This window comes from Acanthisitta chloris, unplaced genomic scaffold, assembly GCF_000695815.1.
Source record: "Acanthisitta chloris isolate BGI_N310 unplaced genomic scaffold, ASM69581v1 scaffold15880, whole genome shotgun sequence".
Lineage (NCBI taxonomy): Eukaryota > Metazoa > Chordata > Aves > Passeriformes > Acanthisittidae > Acanthisitta > Acanthisitta chloris.
The window spans coordinates 42577-70424 of record NW_008651247.1 but is presented as its reverse complement, the minus strand read 5'-3'; the positions used below and the strand labels follow the sequence as shown (position 1 = coordinate 70424).

Sequence of the window (27848 nt, the reverse complement as noted above, 5' to 3'; positions counted from 1 at the left end):
GAGCCACAGGCATCGGCTCTGCCAGACATGGGGCTGTTTCCAGCAGCTTCTCACAGAAGCCACCACTGTAGCCCCCTGACTGCCAAACCTGGCCATGCAAAACCACTGCACATGTTTTATGTGCTCTAGCACAAAAGGTCCATCCTTCTCCCAAAGAGCTTACAATGCAAACTGTGAGAAAAACTAAAATATTACAGGAATAGCAGAGAACATGAGAATCACGCAATAATATGGGGCGCGTGGAAGGGCAGTACATGTGGGCGATGCAAGTGATGCCCACTGAGTTGCCTGAACTTTTCAGTAACCTCATTGTCCTTGGGTGCAGCCAACCCTCAGGAAACTATTTTAATTTCTCTGTTCTTGTAAGAGGTTTTTTATGAAACCAGAACTGTGGGCAGGGATTTTTGCCATGGCACCAGGAGGTATATAATTAACCTGCGTGTGTATCCCTTGAAGAGACAATGATTGACAAATCTGTAGCTGCAATATAATGGAATTTTGCCATATAGGATTAAAAATAATAACACTTAATTCTCTGGGGTGGGGAAGTAATATGATAAAGAGGCAAAGACAGAGGCACAGAAGCTTCAACATATTTTCCTTCTTTTAGAGAGGTACCAACAAAGCAAGATCAAGTGGCTCTATCCTTTGGCTACACAGCAGTTGTTCACAGACAACATTGTTTTGAAAATCAGAATTGAAATGGTAACAGTGAGTGGAGTGCTGGTGTTTTTTGTGGTGTTTCTGCTGTCTATACAGTTTCTGAAATTGCAATGGATGCGAAGAGGACTTCCTCCTGGACCAACTCCATATCCCTTCTTTGGAAACCTGCTGGAGATGAACTTCAGAATTCATCACGAGCACCTTAAAAAGGTATGTATTTTGGGGCAATAAATTAATGCCCTCATAAGCTGATTGAAAAGTGAATGCATTTAATATAATCTTATTTTGAATGCTGGGGAGAGATTTATTCTAAATTATATAAATGTGAAAATAGGTGATCATTAAAATAACTGGTTTTTAGTAGGAAAATTTGCACTTACCATGAAATGAGTCATTGCAGCCTTACATGCATATAAACAAAATAATACTGATGGTAATAGTTCTTCTTGCACCTAAGAAAAAGATACATTTTAAAGCAGAGTCCTTAATTCTCTACAGCCTTTTGCATCTCTGTTGTTTTAACAGTTTTTGCACTAGCAGTTTCTAAGTATCCCATGAAATGGCTGCTGAGGGCATGTGTGTTTTCTCTCTTTGTTCTCAGCCTTCCTTTTTCCTGCTTCTTCCCTGTCCCGTTCTCTCCTCTCAAGCTAAACATTTCAAGGCAAAGTGGTATGACTTCACAATATAAAATAGTAGTCAGTGCCTGTCAGCTGTGTTTTCTTCTATTTCTGAACCCCCCAAACCCAAAGTAGTAGTATTGCTCATCCCAAAACTTCAAAACCCATGAATTAGTCCTTATAAAAGTGAAATTAAATACAAATGTGCAGCATGTGCATATACATGTTTGCTCAGTGTGCATACCTGTTCCCTCTTAATTTCCTCTCAGGTGGCAAAATTTTGTCCTCCTCTAGTCCTGCATTTCTTGGAATGTTTTGACAACTCCCCACTATTCTTCTCCACAGGCTCCTTTTCTAGTTCCTGATTCACCAGCCAGGGAAAGGGCTGTTCTGCCCACTGGTAGTGATGTCTGTGTGCATAGCACTGGGAACACAAGGTTGTCACAGCTGAGCTAGAAAGGAGAACATGATTCCTGCATTACCTCCTTGGCTGCTTTTGCTACACTTGATACACAGAAGGGATTCTGTATTTGGCTTGTGTCACTCTCATGAGCCAATGCTTTCTTGTAACTAATTGTGAGCAAGAAAGAATCATAGAATCAGCCAGGTTGGAAGAGACCTCAAAGATCATCAAGTCCAACCCTACCGTCGTTATTAGACCACGGCACTAAGTGCCACATCCAGTCTCATCTTGAAAACCACCAGGGATGGTGAATCCACCACCTCCCCGGGCAGCACATTCCAATGCCTGATTACCCTCTCCATAAAAAAATCTCTTCCTAGAGTTCATCTACAATGTGTTTGAATTGTAACACATGCAATAAGTAATAATGTTGCAGACTTTGGCCATATTGGCTGACATTTTAGAAACATCTCGATTATTAGCAAGTGAGACTTCAGATATAAACCTGGCTTCAAACTGTAAGAACAGATTTGACACTCTCTTCTCAAGGTCAGTCACCCTTGGGGCATCTGCCAAGGGAAAAGATCTGATTCATCCTGTTTGATTTAAACGTACAGGTTCTCATGCATGTTGTTCTGATGCTGCTTTGTTCTACAGATGGCCAAAATTCATGGTAATATCTTCACCTTGTGGCTTGCAGACATTCCTGCAGTTGTCCTGCAAGGGTTTCAGGCAGTGAAGGAAGGTCTGACTGTCCATGCTGAAGATGTTGCTGGAAGGCCCCTGATCAGCACCTTTCAAATGCTGACACATGGAAATGGTAATGATTATTCTCAGAAATGCTTTTCATGTGTTTTAACCCTAGTTTTGGAAACTGATTTAGAGCTTTGAAGCCCATAATTTACAGTGGGGTAAAAAAAAGGTATTATTTTCATTACCCTTTTGAAACAGTTCTATTTTTGATTCTGTTGGAACAATAATGGCAGCTTAGAGCTAAGGTGAGAGTTTCTATACAGGAGGTAGGTGGCTACACTACAAAAAGACAGGAAAGAGGAATGTTGCCAGACTGCTGGCAAAAATTTGAAAAAATTAGAATAAAAGAGGTTCTTGTATGTATCAACTGTATCAATTCATTAATTTATAACATACTGACAGCATTAGTTCATTGTGATCCTAGGTGTTATGTTCTCTAATGGTCACATCTGGAAGCAGCAAAGACGTTTTGGACTTACAACAATGAGGAAAATGGGAGTAGGGAGAAAAGAGCAGGAGTGTCGACTCCAAGAGGAGGTCTGTAACTTGGTGGAATACCTACAGAATATGAAAGGTATGTGACTCGGTGGGCAGGGCAGTCTGTGCTGTGGAGGATGTTGCTGAAGAAGGTGTTACTGGTAGCTCTTGAAACTATTTGATTACAAAAATGGATTTAAAGTGTACATGCAGAGCTGAGTCTCAAAGGCCTGTATGGCACGACCTGTATGAGACATTTCCTTGCAGAAGTGCCGAAACTCCACAGCATGAACTTAGAACTGAGACTCCATGGTCCCTATCAGTCAGTGTTACTACTTCTGGGTCAGTTTTACGTTACTCATGGTCACAGAGTCAGTGTCACAGCAAACTGTAGCAAAATCAGTGTCACAATGCCCTGTAGCCCTCTGCAGAAACAAAATCCAAAGCACAAAATATGAAAGGCTTTGACCAAGGCTGCATGACCCTGCGCTCTGCTCTGGTCAGTGCAGTGTGAAAAGCTCAGCTCACATGGTTTGTGTGTGCTCCTCAGCAAGAGAGGGAGTTTGTTCAGGTTGTGCTGCTGAATGACAGGGTGAATCCATAGGTTGGCTCAAATATTCTTTTATTAAAAGAGATGAGCAAAAAATGAAGGTGGTTCCCTTCTCAGTTCATCTGAGTATTTAAGGTCTCAGCTGACCATTTTTGTACCCTGGTTATTGCCAAACACGAGACCTGCCATGCCAAGGTTTGCTGAAGTCTTGCCTTTTTTTAACCAACAGTGTCTTTTAGATGTCTGAAGTTACTTTTTTACTCAGGCCTTTTACCAATAAATCTAATTCATGTCAGAAATGTCTGTAAAATGTTAGCAGCTATCCTGTCAGTGGGAAAAGCAGGAACAGTGATTGTTAATGGTGAATGCTGTTCACTGTGTTTACAGGAAAGCCTCTGGACCCCACAATGCCTGTTGTCCATACTGTTGCCAATGTGATCTTTTTGGTGATTTTTGGACATGGCTTCTCCAGAGATGATGAAGATTTTCACCGCTTGATTGAATCCACTGACACTCTAGCAGAATTTTTGAACAGCACCTTTTTTTTTGTGAGGAAAATTGTTTTGTTTGTTTACTTTCTATAGCTAGACAATCAAAAAGGCAATTTGCTTGTTATTCTGATAACAGAAATAAATACTAGTACACCTGGAATTGCAGGAGTACACATCAGAACTGTATTTCCAGATGCCTGAAACAAGTTCAAAATTTGTTTCAATTGTTTATGCTTCATCCTAGCACAGAAATTTCCTGTGTATGGGAGACAAGGATGGAAACACAAAGGTTTGTTATGTGGTTGGGAGATGTGCAAAGGACTTCCTTGCAAAAGTGCTACCTGTACAACTCTAGTGTTTGAAACTATGCCTGAAACTCAGTAGTAGAATATAGGTACAACTATCTGAAAAGCTCTGGAATAGGCTTCTCTTAATTTCTGTCCAACAAAGTGGCTTTCTTCACTCTATGGTATTATATGGCTGTCAACAAATGACTAATATGGGTCTTTACTTCTTCTTTCACTACTGCTAGCTAACTTCATAGAAACTGGAGTAGAGGAACTGTGTTGTGCAAAGATAATGTGTGATGAAATTACTTCATGGGAGCTTTTCCCTATAGTTTTTGTCAGCAACACCTGTACCACTTCTGCAAGTCTTTATGAGAGTTCAGTGACACATGCTCGAAGTCACTTTCCTTTAGCTGCTGGATGATATCTGTCCCCATTCATGACAGCAGCTCCTAACTTCACATCTAGTCCACAGGAAAGAGAAAAAAGATCTTTCTTGCTGCTGTGTGAGCAGCTGTGGCTGCAGCTGCCAAAGCAGTGGAGCAGATGGCCTCAAACTGGGGCAGTATTATCATGAACCATTTATGAATGGGAACCACAGTACTGTGTAGTGTCAAAAAGTCTATTTACCCCTTGTATAAGGCAATTGATTCTGCAGAACTTACTGCTACTCATCCATCTCTGTGTCTTGCATGATTTCACCCATCTCTTACTACTTGGAAACTGCTGTAATAAGGTCATATAGAACTTGAGGACTAATTCAATACTTTTGCTAAATAAGATAAAATAAAACTACTCATGATTTATTGTCCCAGAAGATGCAGGTGGACTGATTCCTAAGCAACCTTCTAATTAAGCTAGACACAGGTTCAGCTGTTTCCAAACTGCTCTCATTAGGTATTTGTATAAGCTATTCCCAAAATATCTCAGTAGTATGTTCACAGCCAACAAAAACATCCCAGTCCCATATTTCATTCTGTCCTGCTCTTCACAGTGCTTTCACAGGTGTGCACAATCCTTTAATGATGGGCTGTACTAATCTGTTTTCCTGGTAAGTGGACAGGTAGCATTAAGGAAAACTGTGCAGCAGGATGAAGCAGAAATAAAAGCCAGGAATCTGAATAGGCTTGCAGGGAGAAGTTCTCTGTAATGCAGCTGCCATTTAAATAGGTGAGCCCAGAAGTTATGTCCTCATGCATAATTTAAGCTGCAGTAATTCTATAACTGCAAGAGGACGAGGACATGATGCAATCTGGAAAAAGGAAAAAAAGAAGAAAGTGAAATGAAGTAGATGAATGGAATTCATGTAAGAATTGTTTTGTTTCTTCTCTGCTGAGATGTGGTTGTATAATGGTATAAGGCAAAGAATGTGAATATATTTAGAACAATGAATAAACAGGTGGAGCACACAGAGCTCAGTGTTTCTACATCACTGAATTGCTTTGTCTAATGCATGGGTATGATATGCTTGTTTCGTATCTATGAGAAGGCAAATCTGAGTGAAATCCCCACGCATTTGGTATCCCACCGTTTGGACAGTTCTATTTTCAATTAACAGACTTGCCAAGGAAGGCAGCCTGGATATGGTTTGTTTAGTGATGAGATACAAATTCTATGTACTTTGGATACAGCAAGAACAGGGACATGTTTCTTGGGAGGTCCTTGGTACTAAAGTTCAGCCTAGCGAAGAATTGGGGTACAGAGGAGCTTCATTTGGTCTTTGTGCATCACATTTAAATTTATATAATCTTATTGTGATTGCCTATATATACAATTATAATATAAAACTGAGGGAAATTCTGCTCCAGAGAAAAATGAGATTAAGAAAGTTTTTGATGGCTTATAGGACAGGCACGATCCATTCAGTGTAACGGTGCAGGTTCAGTCCTCAGTCTTTCATCTGCTTTTTGCACTACCCAGAAGTCTCTTTTGTGATTCAAATTTAGCTTGCTAAGTATCACATAGTTCCATGTCATACCACCTACCTAAAATATCTCTTTTACAGGCATATGAACTCTCTCCATGGTTTGCAAGTTATTTCCTATCACCATTTAAAAAGGTCATGTCATGCACAGATTTTATGAAGGCTCTAGTAGCCAAGGAAATTGAAAGCCACAAAGCAAAAGGAAGAAAAGATGAAAATCAATATTTTATTGATTACTATTTGGATAAGATACATAAAGTGAGTATCTCTGACCTCTTACACTCCACTAACAACAAGCGATTTTAAGTGTTCCTTTGATAAAAATGATGTCTAATTTAAATTTAGAAGCAGACAATTCTCCATAGAAAATCTTATAGGTAGCTAAATGAAAAAAACCTAAGTGATGGCAGGAGGAAGATGAAGGAATAATGTAAGTTCATTTTCAGGTAGATTATTTATAACCACAATGGTCACAGATCTGCATATGGTTAAGTTATAACTAGATGAGATTTGCAGCAAGAGTAGAAAGTGTGTACAATAGTAACTGTGTCATGGCTGAAGAACAGGATGTGTACGGGGAGAGAATAAATTAACAGAAGTACTGGAGAATACTAGAAAATATATTTTGTTCAGAAAATTTTATTTTCTAGCCCTTTTGGGGTTGCTTTGGGTTTGTTTGGGTTTTTTATATATAATATCAGAAAATATTCCTGTGATGCAAGGTGATTTCCTTTTCCTTTTGTGTGCCCTAACTCGAGCTTTCCAATTCCTATCTGCAGACTAAAGGAGATGCTGATGCAACTTATGATGAAGAAAACTTGATCCAGACTATTTTTGACCTCTTTGTAGCAGGTACAGAAACTACAGCCACCACTTTACGTTGGGCATTGCTCTATATGGTGCTTTATCCTGACGTTCAAGGTAAGCACACCCGAAGAGGTCTGCACCTTTTTAGCAATACACAAGTTTGAATAGTAGTAGTAGCATCTGTTCAAACAGCCTTTCTAACACAGTGGCCAGTCATTTCAGGTTTTGGTTTTAAGAGCTCTACACTGAACGCAGAATGTGACTCATTTCATCAGATGGAGGAGTTTAGTCTCAGATGATACAAATGTCACCATTGCCCCTCCACAGACAATAATGATTAGACTTCCCCTGAGGACAAGGTGGAGTTTGTAAGTCCATGACTCCTACTCTTTGATTTTTCCCTGGCTTCTTGCAGCAGAAGTAGCTTACATACAGCAGAAGGTTGCTAATATGTCTGAAAACTTTAAACACAGATATCTATATATAAACAGATACAACAAAAATATTGGGGTGAGTAGCTTGAAAATGTGTGCTTTTAATAATGATTGTCACAGAAGAAAGACACAGGTTGGCAGAGTAAAACAAGTGAAGAGTCAGAGTGTATGGGATAGAAAGGATTAGAAGGAATATACATCACATCCAAGGCCTCATATTTGAGAGTTTAAGCTGGGCACGAGGCACAGCAGGAGCCTGGCAAGTAGAAAATGGTGAAAGCCTTAAGGAGAAAGGATCTCCCATTGTTGTTACCTAACAGCTCTACAACAGGCCTAAAATTTGAGACTGGGTTGCACATACTGAATTTTCACAATATGATCTTTCACCCTCTCAGGATATATTAAAACATTCTTAAGCTTCCTGGGGGTATTTCTAATTGCAGTGATAAAGGCTGTAGTGTTAAAAAACTGATCACAACTTGCCATTTCAGCTCAGATTCTAAGTTAGAAAAAGAAGTTCTTGGGAAAAATTAATCTGTGTAAGTGCTCCCCAAGGCAGGTAATTGCAGAATGGCAGTTGGGCCAACTGTGACAAACAAAATCTATGTCCTTCTGAGACAAGAACAATCCTTGGTCAATTACTAAACTGCTCTCCTAATACATGATTAGTATTTTTTTACTTGATTCCCTGCCTGTAAAAAAATATATTAATCAAAGTATTTTTATAAATTACCTCATCAGTTAATGTAAAAGGAACTACATATTCTTATAGATTGACTTCATCTGCTGTTGTCATTTTTAAAAACATTTGCTTGGGTACACAACTTATAAACAATCTCAGTGTCAAATGTTACTTGGGTCATCTGTATGGGAATTTGAAGGCATTCTTTTTTATAAAGTATCGTTTCCATCCTGTTGGATGCTTTTCTTACTCTAAAAAGCAGTAGGAAAATGCTGAGTATAGAGTTTCTAAATTGTCTATTGTATATTTAAAGCTGAATATTCCTCCTTAGAGAAAGTCCAGAAGGAGCTGGATGCTGTTCTGGGTTGTTCCCGTGTAATTTCCTATGAGGACAGAAAAAAGTTGCCCTATACAAACGCTGTAGTTCACGAGATTCAGCGATACAGTAATATACTCTTAATTGCACTTCCCAGACAGAGTGTGAAGGACACGGAGCTGCTGGGATATCGTATTCCAAAGGTACAATTATGCTGAATATTTGAACAACTTTGATCTTTGGTCCATTAGAATGGTTTTAGAAAGGCTTTTGAGGGTTTTCCTGATCAGTGACATGAATTCCTGTATTCTGTGGGTTCTAGCGGTGCCCCTAAGTGATGACTATCTCCAGGTATGGCCCTTCACAAGGAAAGCTGCCCTTTGTCCTACATATTATTAGATTCTTCACTCATTATTTCTGATGAAGCCACTGCTTCTTGTCTTTCCAGAACACGATTATTTTATCGAATATTGACTCTGTTCTGTCTGATCCTGAAAAATGGGAGACCCCCAATCAGTTCAACCCAGGCCACTTTCTGGATAAAGATGGAAACTTTGTAAACAGAGAAGCATTCTTACCATTTGCAATAGGTACGTGCACTGAACATGGGTTTATGTACTCCTTGTGATAACAACTTAAGACCCATTCATTCCCCAACATAACTGGGTAGGCACATACAAATGGGTGTATACACACATTGCACTGTTTTAAAGATCTCCAAGAAGACAACAGTCTAATTGTATGTGGAAAAGATTGGAAGTGAAGGAATGACACAAAGAGAAGTTTTTCTTAGAAGACAGATCCAGTATCCCTTGAAGAAGAGATCCAGTTATCAAAGTAGTCACAGGAAGATGCATGGTGCTAGGAGGACTGTAAATGTAAACTGTGTCACTCTGGTGATTATTTCTATTGTGTCTTGCTGCCTTCTTCTGTAAGTATAGACCAAAATTTTATGTGGATATACATGCAGCCTTTCAGTTCTGCATCACTAAATGACAAAGTTAAGAGAAAAGGACAAAGCTTGCAGAAAACAAGCAAACAAACAAACCCCCAAGCAAGTCAGAAAGGGAGATGTGATAGAAATCCTTTGGCTGATTGCCTTGTCTGTCTCTTCACAGGGCATCGTGTGTGTATGGGGGAGCTGCTGGCAAGGATGGAGCTGTTCATTTTCTTTTCCACCCTGCTACAGGCATTCAGGTTCACCCTGCCAGAAGGAGTGAAGGAAGTCAACACCAAGTTTGTTTTTGGGGCCACAATGAAGCCACCTCCCTACAAGCTCTGTGCCATTCCTCGATAGGACATGGCAGATTCAGGGAACAGTTACTCTGTAAGATTGCTTCTGTACATGGAATCCTTTTTGCATGTCTTAAGACTTTTGCTTTCCTCTTCATTTGGTTAATCACTTCCCTGAAAGATGCTTTTCAGATAGTTGCATACTGAGGATTGTAACTAAAGAAAGTTCATATTTTGTTCTTTCTTTTTATTTGGAAAATCTTGGTAATTTCTCCTGATGTGTAACAAATAAAGACATTAAGGGAAGAATTAGAATTGGGCCTTGTTTATTGCCAACTGGAAAAAGAAACCTTACAGTTTGCTAACTTTACAGAGAAAAACTTGAGGCAAGGTCTATACATTTGAAGTCTCATGAATGAAGATTTGGGCATTCTTTCTCATAAGCCACAGTTGCATTTGTGGAGATAGGCTCAGATGTCTTCCAGTCTGTCTCAGAATATTAGAGGGTGCAGGAGATACTGGAAGCTTTTGGGAAGAAAAAATCTTATCTTATAAATTATCTTTCTAGAGAAGCACATTATGTGATCTGAGATAACATTCCTTTAGACTGATACAGTTTGCTGTTGAGCAAGCTTGTTATATACAACTCTGTCACTGGCAAAGCAGTTCAGGGTGTCACCCTGTGAAATAGATAGCATTTCAGGCCTTCAGATGAAAATAGAGGAGTGGCTTCATCAGCCAGTTGTGGAGAGCTGTTCATAACAGGCAAGGAGCAGGGATCTGAGGACAAATAACAACTATGAGTGGTCACAAAGTGCTGATAATTTATCCCTTTTTATGAGCCCACTGGTTGCCAGCAACATAAGAACATTTCTTCTTTATAACAGGCAGTCTGCTGGTGGTGTTTGCTCCAGATCCTCCAATAATTTATTCAGCTTCATTTATTCTTTCAGTTCTTTATTGGATTCTTTTATCACAGTTAGCTGACTTCAGATCAGTCAGCATAAATTAGTGTATCATGACCAAGACAATATTTGGCACTATTGAAGAATTCTTGAAGCCTTTTTTGAGCATGGTCCCGAAGGATTTGGCAAAAGTGGATGTTTAACATTTTACTAGTTTGTTTACTGGCAGTTAACAAGAGATTTTTTTTGGTGGCATTGGGATATGCTCTTCTTGTATGAGGTACAAATTTGATACTGTATGCCAACACAGCGAGGATGATTCTTATACCCTGATTAGCTGACAGTGCCATCTCCAGGACTGACATCATTATCACAGCTGTATTTGTTTCAGGTACCTCTGCCTACCACCCCAGTCTAACAGGCAGGGATGTACAAGATGGCTAATCTGCATACAGGATGAAACCTGGGTTGCCATCCCTCCAGGATTACCTTTATGGGATGGTTCAACCTATGTTGAGCATGTCCTGACAGGTAGGTGATTGGTATGAAGTCCCCTCCATGCTGGAACTGCAAACATCCCCCTGGCAGTAGCTCCACACTGGTAAGAGGGTGGTTCCTTGGTATCCACCTGGATAGCAGGGGGAGAGGCAGCAGTTGCTTGCCTCTAGCACCAAAGTTAAAAATCACTAATCCTAAACAATAGCTGGTAGATAGCTCTAGAGAAATGATGCTGCTGGTTGCATTTAGTAATTATTAAGAAAATAGAGCTTTGGCAATCTCATAAATACATTTTCCATCAAATAAAGTAAGACAAATTCCATGCCTGCATCATACAGGGAGGGAGGGCAGGACTGCTGCCAGGGCAGGGCCTTGGCATTGTGGAAGCAAACCAAGGGCCAAAGTCTGGAAAAGACAGGCCTTCAGGAAAACACCACAGGAAAAACATTTAAAACATCCTGAAATGGCCAGAGGATGAGAGGAGACACAGATGCCCTGATCAGAGGAATGTGTCAGCACAAAATATGGCATAGGGACGAGGAAGATCTTTGGGATGGGCTTAAGACTATGACAAAGGATGTGGGTGAATCTAACAAGGGGCTGTAGGGTGTTTTGATATCTGGATTTGTGAGAAATGGCTGATAATGTGAAGACTCAAGGCTGCAAGCCTAAAGAAACAGAGGTCCTGCTGTGAGGCAGCAGCCCTGGAGGGGTGAAAGCCCCAGGGCTTCATTTCTTTACTGCTCCATGGAAGAGATCACTGGACAAAAATGACTTTTCATGATGAAAAATCATTTAGATGGAAGATCTTTGAATATCTAAAAGGACAGGGAGTGCACTGCATTGATTCCAAATGAAAAATTCTGATACATTGGTGAATTTGAAGTAGATTTGGTAAGATTAGACTGGAACCAGAGCTGGTAAAACTTACCAAAGTCTCCTTTTGAAGAGATTTCTTTTCCCTATTGAAAGAGAGAGGTAAACTAGAAATGATTGCCTTGAAAAATAAGTGTTTTAGTGGGCACAAACAAAGCTTTAGTGGAACCATAGAAACATCCCTTTCTTGGTTAACACACATTAATGAGTTTTGTGTTAGCAGTAGCTAAGTGCCATGGTCAGAGGCTAATTGACTTGGAGGTCTGGAAACTGGGAGTTGACAGACTCCAAGCTGTTCTTTCTCGATCAGGGTCTTCCATGTCCCAGAGCCACAAGTCACAGAAATAGTTCCTGTCCCAAAGACAGGGCACTTACAAGAAGCAAATTGGTGCACAAGTCATCTTGGCAATTTTTTTCAGAAGACTGGTGAAAATATGTTTCTTTTGCAAGTGTTCTGTTTTCAGGGAATGGGCATTTGTGACAAGGAAGCACTGGTCCATTAGCATTTCAATCTAATCTGTAGCATGGAGCTGCAACAGCCATTGTTCTGTGGTGTCCAGAATCCCTCTCGTGTGGATTTCATGGTCTGGTTGCAGCCCCCAGTTGTGGGTTTATGGCTCCTGCACGTGTTGAGGCTTGGCAAAGAGCCTTGGCTACAGACTGTGTTTATTCCTGAGTTACGAAGCATGACACATGCAAGTTATGACTAGTTCTAGCTGGGACTCTTAGTTCCAGATGTATCTCAAGATCCCTAGTAGGTTTTCCCATGTTTGTTTGGATTTTTTCAACCTGTGTGTTTTGTACACGATGTACTTTCTACATGAATATGCATTATTCATCTCATCAACTTTCTAATGATTTCTCCAAATATCCTTATGCCAAGGTTGAAATGGGAAATCCAGAAGTAGATGAAACCCTCAATGAGCTTAGAAAAATAGGTTAGAAACAAAAAGTGGAGTCATACATTAAACCAGTTATGTTTTCAATTGCATTCAAAAGCATAACAAATTTTGCTTTTTGTATTAAGCATTATACAGTTGCCTATGTACCCTAAGATAAATATGAGCTTTTAACTTCTATCAGACTTGCCATTACTAGATATAATGTGTACATGGAAGATCTATAAAACAATTGAAAAGCTCCAAGATTCAATATCCACTTACATTTGTATCCTTAATTTGTATGTATGGGCTATTGCTTTTCTAAAAGCATTCCTGGAGTATTTGTAGGAGCACATACCATCCAAAATTGTGTCAGAAAAGTTAGATGGAGAATTTACATGTATCTACATTGCCTGGAAAATCTTGGCCCTAGTCTTTTAAGACACCATTCCCACATACCCTGTGATCCATATTTGATAACCTGGATGGGATGAGGGAGAGGGGTGTGCATCTATTAAATATGCTTCAGCATGAGAATGTATTAAGTGGGACAGAGAGGGAGTGGTTGATAATAAAGAGGGAGGGTTAGAGGCGTGGAATAGTTATTATATGAAATTTAAGCTCTTATGGAAAAACTGGTTGAGCAATCAGTCTTAATAGCTTCAATAGACTGTTTTCAATAAAGACAAGCTGGTGAAAGCAGATGGTAAAATGTTGACACTAAGTCAAGGTCTTATAGCCGTGGCTGTATTTCTTCTAATTACACAGTTTTTAAAGTTGCAGCAAGTGCGGAAACGGTTTCCTCCTGGACCAATCCCTCTTCCAATTTTTGGGACCTTGATACAGCTGAACTTCCAGTTTAATCGTGATCTCCTCATGAAGGTACTTATTTTCAGATACTCCTAATTGTTTAAAAGTCTTTGTAATTTCTCATGCTGTTTGCTATGTGAAAACATCCTGTTCCTAACCCGCCCTGGTAGCATTTTGTGACCGTTAACTGGTCACTGTGTTGTCATGCTTGGTTTGGTTCAGAACTGCTGGTTTGGTTGGCAAAAGAAGACAAAGTTATTGCAGTGTAAAGCAGTTTGCCAAGCTAAGAAAACTGGTATTTAAAATTCTGAATGCATGGAGATCATTCTGATACTTAAAACACTGACATTGACAAATTAATGTGAAAATTGATATAATTAAATACCTTCAGGGATAATGTATCAGATTTGTGGTTAGGGAAAAAAATGCTATTAAAAAATTTACTTTCACTGCATGGATTTGTAGCTTTCTGAGCACTGGCACCCTCTAGCTTGAGTAAATAGATACTTAATGCACTCTGTGTGTATGTGCTTGTTTGTATTGACAGGGTTGAAAACGGGTGGGAGGAAAGAAGAAAGTAATGATCCAGTCCCTATAAACTAGCTACTCCTCTGACATTTCTGTGTTCTTTTGTGTTACATTACCTGTACAAATGATAGAAACCCTCTTGAAATAAATTAATGAATATAAAATGTCCTTTATCTCATGAATAATTGTGAACTGAGGCTTGGTTTATATATAGTGATAAAAGCTACCTAATGTTTCTTGACATAGATCTGTGACTCTGAAAAGTGGGAATACTCAGTTCTTTCCAACAGTGAATACTGGAAAAGGCTTTTATGCTTTCTCACGCATAATTGTAATCTTGTGGGAAAGAGGGAGAACATCACTCCACCTTAGGGCTGATCCTGCAATCAGTGCAAAAACAGGTTCATCCTCTGTCTGTTTGCAGTTTCTGGGATTTCATCTGTGCTTTCCTGGCTTCTCTCCCATTTCTAGCTGGCAAAAATTCATGGCAACATATTCACGTTATGGTTTGGACGGGCCCCAGTGGTCATACTGAATGGATTTCAAGCAGTGAAGGATGGCATGACCACCCACCCTGAAGATGTTTCTGGGAGGCTAGTGTCTCCTTTCTTCAGAGCAATCGCCAAAGGAAAAGGTGAGACTTTCTTGCCATAAATATTGCACAGAAGCGTCATCTTGAAAAATTGCAACTCTTTTGTAGCTTGTAACCACTTTCAGAGGTACCACAGTGGCAGAGTTTGTCTATGAGGAATGACTACCAGGTGAATTCCAAGGTAGGAAGGGGTGAAATAGCTTTTGGATAGTAACAGAAGGAAAATACCAGCAAAAGAAAAGAGTCACAATGCCTTGTGTGGAATACTCACTGGAGCAGATTCAGAGGTGATGAGATAAAGCAGTGGTAAGTTGTGCCACAGGGAAGTGGAGCAAAAGCAGGAAAAAGCCCAATTCCTTGTCCTGAACTTGCTACTTCCAACTATCACATTTTCAACTGAAGAATGAGCTTTAGGGTGGGATCTTCTCATTCCCTTCCTTTTGCGATTATTTTCTTACTATCACTGTTGTATCTAGAGGTTCAGTGTGTTTCTCTTTCAACCTTGCTGCAGGTTTCACACTCACCAACCACACTGGAAATTCCCAAACTCCTGATTTTCATGAACACAAGCATTATGAAAAAATGCTTATTTTATTTGGAACCTTGAAATTTTTAAAAGGAAACCTATTCTCTTAAATGTCTCGAATTTGAATTTGTTTCAGTCATTGTTGATTCCTTTACTACAGTAAAAATTTTGTTATTATATGAAGTTTATTTCTCCTGAAGATATCTGTCACAAAGCCTCAACAGTGAACTTTCCTGACCTGTGGACAGAAATTTTCTTCCTGATTGTGGACAGTCAGAATTCTTTCCCCTTTTCCCTTCATGAGTATCATTACCCTGATCAGATGAGCATCAGCATAGCAGAGAGTGTCAGACGAGCACTACAGAGAGTGTTTAGAAAAGCAGCTGTCAAACTTCCTGAGATATCTGGTTGTCCTAGATCAAGTTTAATCCTGCAAGTCATTATATTACGCAGCTGATTTTTTCCATTTCAGCCTTGCCAACATGCTTACATGCCAGAGCTGGTCCTTTGTGCTTTCATGTTCATAGGCAATGCAATAGTTTAATCGTATTCTGTGGCTTAGCAAGTCCTGTAATGTAGCCTTTGTCTATAATTAGTATTAGCATGATGAAGACCTCTTCCTTTAATGGATGCAGGGATTATGTTGGCAACTGGTCACACCTGGAAGCAGCAGAGAAAGTTTGCACTGCGGACTCTACGCAACCTTGGTCTGGGGAAAAGAGGTCTGGAGCATCGAGTCCAAGAAGAAGCTCACTACCTGGTAGCCTTCTTTGCAAGTATGAAAGGTATCTCTGCAATAAATATCCATAAATTTTTGTCATTGGTCTGATGTCTTTAGTGTATGAAATTCTCTGTCCTTCTCCGAAATTAGGGGCAGCTTTTGTTCCTCAAGAGAGTGTGCAGGGTCTTTGTGTTGGTGTGGAATGGACAGAAAATGCAAAGTTTTCAAGGAGATGTTCGAAGTTATTTGCAAAACTACTAAAATTGGGAAGAAGACCTGGAACTTATTTTTGACCCTTCTCAAAGAATCTGAGCTCTCTTGAAAGTTCTATGGGTAACCTGTAACATTTTCCGATTTCACTAAAGCAGGAGACATTAACAGTGATGTTTATTACATGGTTGCAGGAAAACCTCTGGATCCTTCTTTCTCTCTTGTTCATTCCGTCTCAAATGTAATATGTGCTGTTGTGTTTGGACATCGTTTCTCCAGAGAGGATGAGACCTTTCATGAACTGATTACAGCCACAGAGTATCTATTCAAATTTGCGGGCAGCTTTATTCACCATGTAAGTGAACGATCTGTTGCATTTTTCTGAATAAGACAGAGAGTGAGAAATGCAGATTCAAGGCATAGCTGTTAGGCAGAAAGTTTTCACGTGGGTGAGTGATGTCCCACACACCTTTACTGGGCAAAGTGTGATGCCAATGCTCCATATACCAGCCTTGGGCATTTGTGTTCACTGTCCTGTGTTTGAGTACTGTGTTAGTTTGTTCCTGTATCTTTACATCAAGGCATGGACTGATGGACTTTGCCTAGGTCATGTTTGTTACTTGATTTCTCAATCCCTATGCACCACAGGTTACTTCCTTGGGCATCATGATTCTTGCAAATTAAATGTCAGGCCTAAAAGTGTGATTCATGTGCCAAGTTTAGACAGTTTTGTATACAGTCAACAGAGAAAAGAATGACTCAAATACCAGAATGTTTTGCCTGTGGCTACTTTTCACTGTTTCCTCTATAAGAAGTGGACTCGAAGACTTCCCAGAGAAATTCCACTCCTTCATCCTGAGTGAGGGGCAGCTCTAGGCACCAGCAGCAGAACACAGGAAATTCTAAGCAAGCAAATATAACTGTAAGCTTGGCAATCAGTCAGTTTAGAAGACAAGGACTTACCTGACGCTAGAGGCCTGCTTTGCACAGAAGTGCATTCAAAGTTGCCCAGAAGTTCTGGTTCTGGTTCCACTGCTGTCCCATATACCTTATGCAGTAATTTCTTAATTTAAAACACACAAGCAATCTCTGTAATACAGAGATTTCCCCCCACATCCCACATAGTGTTCTTCTCACTGAGTTATGGTCAGGTTCCCTTTTGCTTAGCCTGGCTTTGGTTCTGTAAGTTGTGTGTAGTGGTGGCAGATGAGACCTGCTTTTAAGGTAGGGAACATACCTCCTTTTCTTGTCTCCTTCCTATTCTGGCTTTGCTTTGGTCCATTGAATAAGATTCTGTTTGAGGAAATAAGAACAGGGGTTGAAACCATTCCCAAGCAAGGGCTGCAATCTTCCTTCTTGCATTCCCAAGCAAGGGCTGCAATCTTCCTGCTTGCTAGATACAAAAAAGTGGACGTTGCAGTGTCCATATCCCCATTTCTTAACTGGATCTCATGCTGTCAGGCACTGAACAGGAGAATGCTGTGGCTTCGGCCTCTCCAGAAAGAGGAGTTTTGGCAGAAAGCCAGGAAGATGGATGGACTCAGTTCCTATCTTAAATTCCCTTACAGTTAGGGTGCCAGAGTAGCCAGAAAGTGCTCTTATGTGAGAGTAGGAATATATGCAATGTGGTCAACTGTATATGATTAGTCAGACCACAGATGCGTCTAAGGCTTCTGAATGGATTTTGAAAGAAAAAACTACCAGAGCTGGGACTAACTAAAAGGGATATGAAGTTCTATGTGAATTTACCAAGGGCTGGACTACTTCTTTTCCATGATATGGCAGTAATTAATTGATAATTGGATGTCTGACAATAAGAACAGATTTTCCAAGAAGACACAAGTATAGTCTACCTAATTCAGGCAGACTCCAGTGAACACCTAATAACGTGCTTTCTGTGGTGTAATTAGGAGAGTACGAGAAGAGCTCAGCAAAATGAAGACTGAGGAAGGATAAAACTTGTTCTGATAAGTAATAATGGGATAATATTTTGAGGAGAAAAAGAAGTATTAAGAGAAATTACACTACAAATCCAAGAACAATGTGTACAAATTGCCTATGCATAAATACAGGCTGAAAATCAAAATTAACTTTCTGGCTATCAGAATAGGTAGATAGCAGCTATTTCTTAGGCCAGATTTTCCCAGAGGGTAAGAGAAAAGGGAAAAATTAATCTGGTTGTGTTGACTAACCCCTCCTTCCTTTCTGGAGGAGAGCACTCAAAATTGTCAGGTAGTTGTTTATTGCCTTTTTCTGAGTTTCAGATACTTGAAATTTTATTAAGGAGCCTTGAGAGGTCGATTTGCAGCGAGTGCCTTGGGGATTGTCCAGTCTGTACTGCAGCCGCTGGTAGCCAGGCCTTGCTTTGTGTCTGTCAACTCCTTTTGTGCATCCTGGCGAGGACGTTTGTTTTGCTTCTCCCTTCCCGGTATTCCCCACTGGAGGGCAGGATCTCACTTTAAAAATGCCTGAATGCAGTCCATAGTAATTGTAGGCGAACTGAGTATATGAAGGGATGAATACAGTTCTAGAATGAACTGTTATAATGATTCTAATTTGGCTTGTGGCTAAGCTGAATGCCTATGGAACTCTGAATTTTACCATCAGAACAGAAAGAAATTATATAGTGTACTGTTTCACAGCTTGAAAGCATAAGCACAGTCTTTGTCAGAATATTTTACTAATGATGCCCATACCCCATGCTAACATGGATATTACCCTCTCTTTGCAGTAGGCTTTTCTAGTGCATTTTCTAGCGATAAAGACTTTGTAGTATGTCTTGTGTGTCACTCCCACAGCTGTATGAAGTCTTCCCCCGGCTGATGCGTCGTCTCCCTGGGCCTCATAAGAAGGCATTGGCTTGCTATGATATCCTGAGCTCCTTCACACGGAGAGAGATCAGAATGCACACAGAGCGTGGGATACCAGATGAACTGCAGGATTTCATTGACTTTTACCTGGCTCACATTGAAAAAGTAAGTTCGTTCAGCCTGATCATACATTCATGGGGAGTACAGTGACATGGACCATTGAACCATCTAGTCTGAATCTTTTACCTTTCACAGACAACTGAATGTGAATCCAGTAACCAGGGTCTTGCTAAATCCTTACTAGTCATTGATATGCCACAGCACCTTGCAATCCTTTCATTAAAGCACAGGTTTTCTCATTGGCACAAGTTACAAAATGATTGAAAAACTCCAGGAAAGAATACTGAATTTCTAAGTGAATGACAAGAGAACTGAGAATGTCTTGGGGAGAGCCAAGAGAGAGCAAGATGTTCTGGATAGGATATTTGGCTGGTAAGGGTTTGTCAAGAGAGCTGCTGCAAAAGGAAAATGGGATTTTGAGAACATTTTGTGGGGATATAACCTAAGAGTCAGCAGTGTTTCAGACAAGGCTGGACAAAGAGGAGAGTGCCAGGGTCAGTGAAATCTGAAGCAGACTGGAACTGGGACAAATAAGGGCATTTTGGGCAGACGAAGTAGAGGGAGGTGAGAATCCGTAGGGTTTTGAAGGGCTGTAGGAGGCTTACATAAACTGTGAGTGGGGACACACCCTTTTCTAGACATTGAGTGGATCACTCTGTACAAATCTTTTGGGTGCTGGATCCTGACCCCTGTACTAGCAGCTGCCCTTCCCCTCTGTGACTCCTACCTCTGCTTAATGACTGTTCCTTTCTCCTCTCCTCCGCTGCAATAGGCTATATTCCTCCTCCTGTTCTGCTTGCTGAGAGGAAACAAAAGGAGAAAGTAAAGGAAGTGACAAGCTGAGACTGGTGTTACTTGGAGGTGACAAGGCAAGGGTGGCTCAGAGAGCCAAAAGAGCCAGCATGGGGTTATCTCTTCTTTGCAGGCCCTGGAGAAATGGGTAGTGACTGTTGCTCCTGGTGACAGTGCTGTCCTGCAGGAACAGCCAGTGTCCCTTCTGCCATGGTCATGTGCTGGCTGCAGCAACAGGGAACTGCACCTGTCAGACTGCAGGCACTCATCCTCCATCTCCTGGCACAACTGAAACAGGTCTGCTGTCCTGAGCACTGCCAGGACACTCCTCCAGGAGACAATGCCTGTCAGCTGTTTCTGTCAGCCATCTCTTCTACATGTGTCTTATGAATACTTCATATTGCTTGACTTTTTTATTATTGTGGGGAGCAAAAGCAACTATCTTGTGGCCTCCAAGTACATTACAACTGTGCAATTGTCATTATCATCCAAGCTGGTACTTCTGTCAAAGAGCCCAGATCTTCTTGCCAAGATCAATTTTCTATGTAATAGCAAATAGCATTAATTTGTATTTTTAGCTGGTAATTCTTTGTCATCAATTTGCACATCAGCTGCTATATTTTCATGTCCAGGGTGGATGTCAGCCCAAATGGCTTCTAGTTCTTTGGATCCTCTCCTTTTGAATGTTTTGACACACACTAACACATCTGGCCTTCCAAAGCATTTAACTGCTTTGAAAGCCTTTCACTGCTTTTCTAAGATTTATGAGACTTGAACATCAGTGGACCAGAAATTGTTTCAGTGAGCTCTTCTGGGACTCTGCTGGGTGGAAATCATCAAAGTTTGTTTATTAAAAAAGTTGAACTGTCTATAATAGATGCACAGGGGCAATAAAAAAAGATTAGATGATATCACGACAGGGAAAAGCATCCTTCTGACTTTTCACTTGCTCCATTGGCAAGAGAAAGGATCAAGACCCCTGAGCATAACCTCCCTAAATTTAGATAATGAATTCCCCCAAACCATAACAATGTTCTTTTGTAGTCTCAGTGTATACATACGTGTCCTCACACTTCTGATTGAAAACTATAAAATCCCAGAGCAGCTGTATGTGAGTCACTGTGCCCTTGGAGTGGAGAAGAACATTGACTACCCCAGGTCAAGAACTTCACACAACTCAGTGTTCATTACTTGGTCAGCATAAAAAACCTAAGAAAAACTAAGTGATGACTTCTAGACAAGTAAGAATGACATGCTGGTGCACATCTTTAGAGGAAAATTTACTTATGAAACATTCTAAATGAACCACTATTTGCACAATTAAGCCAACAATCCTTTTCTGTGGAGAACATGTGATTTAGCTTCATGATTAAGAGTGGAGTAAACAGTTTGTTTGTGAAATGTTAGATTTTGTATGGATAGTGATCTTTGGTGTCTAACATCCCTTATCAGTCTCTCTGTATCGCCCTGTAGGCAGAACATATTGCAGCTTGGAACCAGTCATAAAATCACATTTAACCCTATTCTGGTTTTTGCTAACTTTCAGGTGTAAGTATCTATTTTTTTCTTATCATTTGCAGTCCAAAGATGAACCTGGGTCTACATACAATGAAGACAACATGGTTTATTCTATAAATGACCTTTTCTTGGGTGGATCAGAGACAACAAGCACTACTTTGAACTGGGCCTTGCTCTTTATGGTGGTATATCCAGACATCCAAGGTGAGTAGCCCACACAAATATCTCTCATGCAATAGAACAGTCATAACATTTTTGTGGATGAGAGATTGTTCCTAGATACTAATACATGCCTAGTGGCACATGGTCCTTTTTGTACTGCTAGATCTGTGCTAGGCAGCATCAGTAGATTGAGGGTATTTCTAAACAAGCTCTTACAGCAGCCACAGGCACATTTATAGTAGGTTGTGGCTGACTGAGGTATAGGAGTTGAGGTCTGTGGGGAAATGGAGATTGTGGTAATGTGGTCAGTGAGGTAAGAGGACTGGAGCTGCTGTTTGGGAAGCCAGTGAGTTTGCACACATGATCCTAAAGGAACAGTGGCCACTGCTGCAGCCATGGTACTTGAGGAAATTGTTGGATTCTGTCTTAGTTGTAAACATAACTGATGGCTGGAAATAATTAACCAGAAACTGATGTGTGGTAGTAGGGATGTCGCTGTTTGGAAACCTGCTTCAATTCTGCTTTGTATGGCTGAGTATCAGTGATGGGGGCTACAGGCAGTCCTGCCCTTCCTGGTGCTCTGTAGGTTGCAGAAGAAGAAAAGACTATTTTTGTCCATCAATGCATTTAAGATCCCAAGATACTAGGGGTGTCTGTTTAATCTGTGATTAAATTAACTCTGTGATGTATTTGAATTTCTTGCAACAGAAATTATTCCAGTCAGGAAGGGAATCTCATAGCTTATCTGTTACATCCATGTGTATTTAAGAAGTTAGTTTTTAAATAACAATCAATCACTTTCAGAGAGCACTGAATGAAAACCAAAGGAAGAAGGATGTCTTGTGCTGCATAACAGAAACCTCATTGTTAGATCACAGAATATGTGCAAATACCCAGAGGAGAACAGGATTTTAAATGGAGGAAAGAGATGAAGATAAGAAAAAAATTGCTCAACTTGTAGCTGTCAGACAAGAAAGACTACATAATCTCATGTCGTTGCCTATGCTTTGTTATCACCTAATGTAATTAAGGTTATGAAAGCACTGACTCACCTGTATAATTTTATTTAGTTAATAAAATGCCTTGCACATACTTGGGAAAGCAGGATACGTGCAGAGTGAACCTTCCTGGGTGTCTTGAGTCATACATTGCATCTAGCTCTCAGAATGAAACAACACCAGTGTATCTGTCCTCATTTAATTCGTAGCTTTTTTTTTGAACCCATTCATACTTTTGCCTGTGTTGACACTCAGTGACAATATTGTGCAGTTCCACTCTGTACCATATGGAAAAGTTTGGCCTTTGCCCCATTACTTACTTAGGTTCTCCTTGTGCCCTCAATGGCCAGAATAGAGATGTGTGTTTATATTATGCAGTGACTGATTACTTCAAACTACACTAGATACTGAAAAAGCCATGAGTGCTTTTGCAAGGTAGTTCTTCATAAAAAGAAGTTTAATTAAAATCTTTGTGGATGTACATTTTAAATTCTGTAAGGTGCTTCCATCTCTGTTGTCAGGGTCTGCCTGACAGTTTTGTGAAGGACCTCTGGCAGTCACAGAGCAGGCTTGATATGAACGAGCACAGACTGACCAATGCAGAATGAACTTCCCTGCATCTTAGTGTTGCTTGAAATGGCCTGGAAAAATCTAAGGCATTTTCATTAGGGGTGTACTGCCTCTCTTGAAGTTTATTAAAGAAAGTTTTTATTTTCATTAATGTTCCCAAGACTCCTGTGCAGTAAGTAATTTAAATCATGCTATTCTTGATGGAAAGGCAGGTGCCGACAAGTAGATCCATTATTTTTAGCAGTGTTTGGTAATTGCTCTAGTTTGCATTGCTTCACTTAACAGAGGTCCTATGTAAGAACCATTTCCTTTCAACAGGAATTAGGCTTTTAAGGCCCAGACTCACCTGGTTTAAATCCCAGAGAGCTGTGATCTTAATGGTTCTAACTGGCTGTAGGTGCTTGAGGCTAGACAAAAGAAACCACAAAGATAATCAGTTATCTCTTGGATTTAAGTGTTAGTAAGGCAACTCTTAGTTTTAAATTTTTGAGCGACAAATGTCTTAATCTACAACCAAATAACTTCAAAACCAGAAGTAGAGTTCTCATATACTTAGCCTCTTGAATATCCTACTTTTATTTTCTTTATAAAAAGTTACTTACATTTTTACATCAGTTTTGTTGCTATCCTCATAGCTCTAAATGGGAAATGTCAGAAAATGGAATTAATGAAAATACTTGATATATTTTCCCACCTGAAACAGTGAATATTTCTCCACAGAGAAAGTGCAGAAGGAGCTGGATGCTGTTCTGGGTCCTTCCAAGTTAATCTGCTATGAGGATCGGAGGGAATTGCCCTACACAAATGCTGTGGTTCATGAGATCCAACGCTTCAGCAACATTATCTCAGTTGGTATGCCCAGGGTGTGTGTGAGGAACACGACATTGCTTGGCTTTCCCCTCAGAAAGGTACAGACACCGTTTCTCAGTCGCTACAGACCTTTTCTGCATCAGTGGAGCAAAGTGTGGATTAAAATCTGTTTGTGCCAGGGTCTTCTCCTCAATAGCAGAGGGGCTAGATACCTCTAGGTCATAGCCTCAGTGGGAACAAGGACATGAACTCAGCTGTCAGGTGAAGTTATGCAGCTCTTGGGGAGAGGGTTGTCATCAGTGAAAGATGCCCCGGGATAGAAGAGGATATTTTAGCAAGTGTTTCTACAAATCAATGAAGGCAAAACCTCTGTGATTGATACTGAAGTTTACTGTGGTGGATTTGTGCTGATAAGGCATTGGAAAGATTTCTGACTGAATTATCTCTTGCAGAAGGCCTGTAAAAATCCAGGGAAAAGCATAGCAGTTTGCAACTAGCTTTTGTCAAAGAGACTAAATCACAGAAACTTCTAGCATTAAAAGTGAAAATGGGTTTGGTACAAATAATGTTGCTAGTTTCTATTGACATGGCCACTTCCACTGGCAATCTGGACTGACATTCTGAGGCAAAAAGATTTTGTGTTCCTTACTGGGGAAATGAGTCTATCAGCACACAGGAGGAACAGAGGAGGAAACAAATGGGTCTCACCAGCCATGTCTGGCTGCTGGGTGAGGACTCACAGCCAGAACTGAGTGAGTGTTTTTCTCCTTCCAGGGCACCATAGTTTTGCCAAATATTGCTTCGGCTTTGTATGACCCAGAGCAGTGGGAAACACCTCGACAGTTCAACCCTGGTCACTTCTTGGATAAGGATGGAAACTTCATGAGCCAAGAAGCCTTTTTGCCATTCTCATTAGGTAAAGCAACTGACAGTACAAATATTAACTGTTTGGATTGGGACTGCAGAATGAAGATATCTATTAAAAACCTATGGGTTGTTTACTTTTAAACTTTTTTTGTGGAGAACAGTGCTTTAATCAATCTGATTATTTACAATAAGATTTGTTCTACTGTACAAATAACAGCATGGAAAATCTGAGATGTCCTGACAAACATACATCTAACTTGCCCTATTTTTTGGAAGGAAATTCTCTGCTAATGATTACAGCTATTGATTTGGGGCATACATTTCACACCAGACATACATCTGGAAAGTACTTGCAAGCAGCTCTCCTGATTCTTTATGCATGCAACACTGAAGCATGACATCTTCCAGGAAGAGCAGGTCCTTATTCTTCATTTACATGATGGAACAAACTCCTTCAAAGTTGTCAGTCAAAATAAGATGAGGTTTTTGAGGAAATTGAAGGGATACTTGGAACAGAAGGAGTACACAGTTATCTGTAGCGGCAGATAAGATTCTTTAATGGAAGGATGACATGATGTTTTGTATCATTGATTGCATTAAGTCCTAAAGAAATTCTGAACTCTGCAAAAATACCTTTGCTTTGTGCGAGAATTAATGCGAATGCTGTTGAGGTCAGGGTTATTTACTCATTGTCCTTCCCCTCTTCCCTCCGCAGGGCACCGTGTGTGTTTGGGGGAGCAGCTAGCCAGGACTGAGCTCTTCATTTTCTTCGCCAACCTGCTGAGGGCATTCACCTTCCAACTCCCTGAGGGAGTGACCAAGATCAACACAGAGCCCATTTTGGGGGGGACATTGCAGCCTCACCCATACAGGGTTTGTGCCATTCCACGCTAGGCTGGACAGGTGCAGTGTGTCACAGACCATCAATGAAACATCTTTCTTGCTTTTGTGAATGTATGTCTCGAGATCATATAATCCTTTCTGTCTTAGATTTGAATTTCTGCTCCAAAAGCCTCCGTTTTTCAACAGCAGCTGATTTTGTTCAGACCCTCTTACACACTCTCAAAAGTGATCTTTTTTTGGTAAAAGTTCTTTGATCTGTAAGACACCATCATTCTCAGCCAGAAAGGCTGAGTTGCTGTCTGGTCTGGTAGATATAAATCTGGTATACTGGTGAGCAAATGACAAAACTGACTGGCAAACTTCAAAAATAGATTCAGTATCTCTGACTTATCTTGTTTTCAAAAGCAATGGAGTTTGGGAAAACATACCTGGAATATTCTGCCTCTTTATGTTACTGTCATCAATCATAACATTTCAATCAACTCTTTGTTGATGGTCACTAATAAAGGATATGAAGGACAAATTAGCAACTGGCATTATTTATGGATGACTTGCAGCTCACTGAGAATTTCTAGATTTGATGCAGCAGTATGTGTAAGGCATCTTTGAACCTGGCAGAGGATAACTGAGTCCAGCAGAGAAGAGGTGCAGGCTGAAATCTGGTGAAGAGTGAAGATACAGAGAGAGGATTTCTTTTAGGGCACAGACTTCTAATATTTTAAAATTCTGCCAAGTTAATTTTTGGAAAGTCTTTTCTAACAGAGCAACTCTACTCCCAGGCATGACTCCTGTTAGGATCAGCACTGGGGGTGGCTGCAGCAGGCGCAAGGAGCTCCCTCAAGGGGCAGTTTGCTGTAGTTAGAGCTGATGGTAAATTGGAAAATATTCATGGAAAATGGCAGAGATCCCTTTTAACTGCCTCAGCAGTACAGTGGTATTCCTGAAACCACAAAGGTTTGCCATATACAAAAAATACTTGTTGAATGCAAGTAAAGAGTTTATAATAGCAGAAAAGGAAAAGAATATTGTCTCCCTTGGTGAATATTGCCTGAAAAGACTTGTAAAGTGTGAATGAACTTGTCCTTCGTTAATATTTCTGTTTCTGCAAGAGGGGATAGGACAGCTCAACAGACAATCTGTTAAATCAGTTATCACTAGATGTTGCCCACTGCATGACTGAGATTAGCTCTGGCAGTTCACCATGAATCACAAACTTAGACCTGTCTCATTATTTCTAATTCAATAGCTGATGGAACACAGCATCAAAATAGTAACCACTTGATATTTAGCTGTTATTAAATTAAATGGCAGAATAGCACTAGTGAAATATGGAAGATTACGTCCTGACATTTTATTAGACAGAAAACTGTGCCCTGTTAAAAACTGATGTCAAAGTCTCTGTGGATTTGCATGTGTGCATGGGTAGATAAGGCAAAGCAGAAACTGCTGTGATGTGGGGAGGTTGGAGTTGTCATTGCTTCTTAGAAATGAAGCTGGAAACATCAGTAGCATTAGTGCTGTGTGATGCTGTCACTCCTGATGGTCACACACCTCCCCAGATATACTTCCAAAAGGGTAGCACATAAATCGGCCCAGGACAACCCATATGTAGCCAGAGGAGGTTGTGTTGCCTGAACCCATGGGAATGGCACAACCCAAACCAAGGGGCATAAATAGCACTTGTCTGGGTGTGCAGGAGGAGATACACAGATGCTTCGAGGGAAACTGGACATCATACGTAGGTACGTTATTCACGTGTGGGTGTGCCAACGCCTGTCTGTGACACAAACTGCTTGTGGGTGAGTTTTAGTCTGGTGAGCACAGGTGCCCAGGAGGTGAGAGCACATGAGGCAGCAGGATGTCAGTGGGAGCTCACAGCAGCGAGGTGGGAGAGCTGTGCTTTTCAGAGCCTTTCTGTTTCTGTTCCTGCCTGGCCTATTTTAAAAGCGAGTAACTTCAGCTCATCTTCTAATAAAGCCTGGTCTTTTTGAGCTTTTAAAAGCCTTTTGAAGCCTGGCTGATGTTGCCACAAAAGGCCAGTGAAGCTGAGAGCAGCTTTGAGAGAAGCCAAGCTGCTCCTCATGAGGTCCATGCCAACTCTCAGCCTTGGCTGCATGGTGTCACCTCCAATTAGGCTGTTGAGCTGTGTCATTCCAGGGCTGCTGGTCTTCAAG

General features: G+C 40.6%; 2 protein-coding genes across 2 annotated transcripts; both read left to right on the top strand.

Annotated features, from left to right (window-relative positions):
• Positions 1 to 702: 702 nt before the first annotated feature.
• On the top strand, positions 703 to 9701 carry LOC103800107 (cytochrome P450 2J6-like). Its single transcript, XM_009072473.1, has 9 exons — positions 703 to 873; positions 2341 to 2503; positions 2861 to 3010; positions 3851 to 4011; positions 6247 to 6423; positions 6945 to 7086; positions 8420 to 8607; positions 8853 to 8994; positions 9523 to 9701. Exons 1-9 carry the CDS (start codon positions 703 to 705, stop codon positions 9699 to 9701), a joined length of 1473 nt encoding a protein of 490 aa, XP_009070721.1.
• A 3807-nt stretch (positions 9702 to 13508) lies between these two features.
• Positions 13509 to 25725, top strand: LOC103800096 (cytochrome P450 2J6-like). The gene is made up of 9 exons (XM_009072462.1): positions 13509 to 13679; positions 14607 to 14769; positions 15889 to 16038; positions 16379 to 16539; positions 18983 to 19159; positions 21487 to 21628; positions 23875 to 24062; positions 24739 to 24880; positions 25547 to 25725. Exons 1-9 carry the CDS (start codon positions 13509 to 13511, stop codon positions 25723 to 25725), a joined length of 1473 nt encoding a protein of 490 aa, XP_009070710.1.
• The last annotated feature ends 2123 nt before the right edge of the window (positions 25726 to 27848 follow it).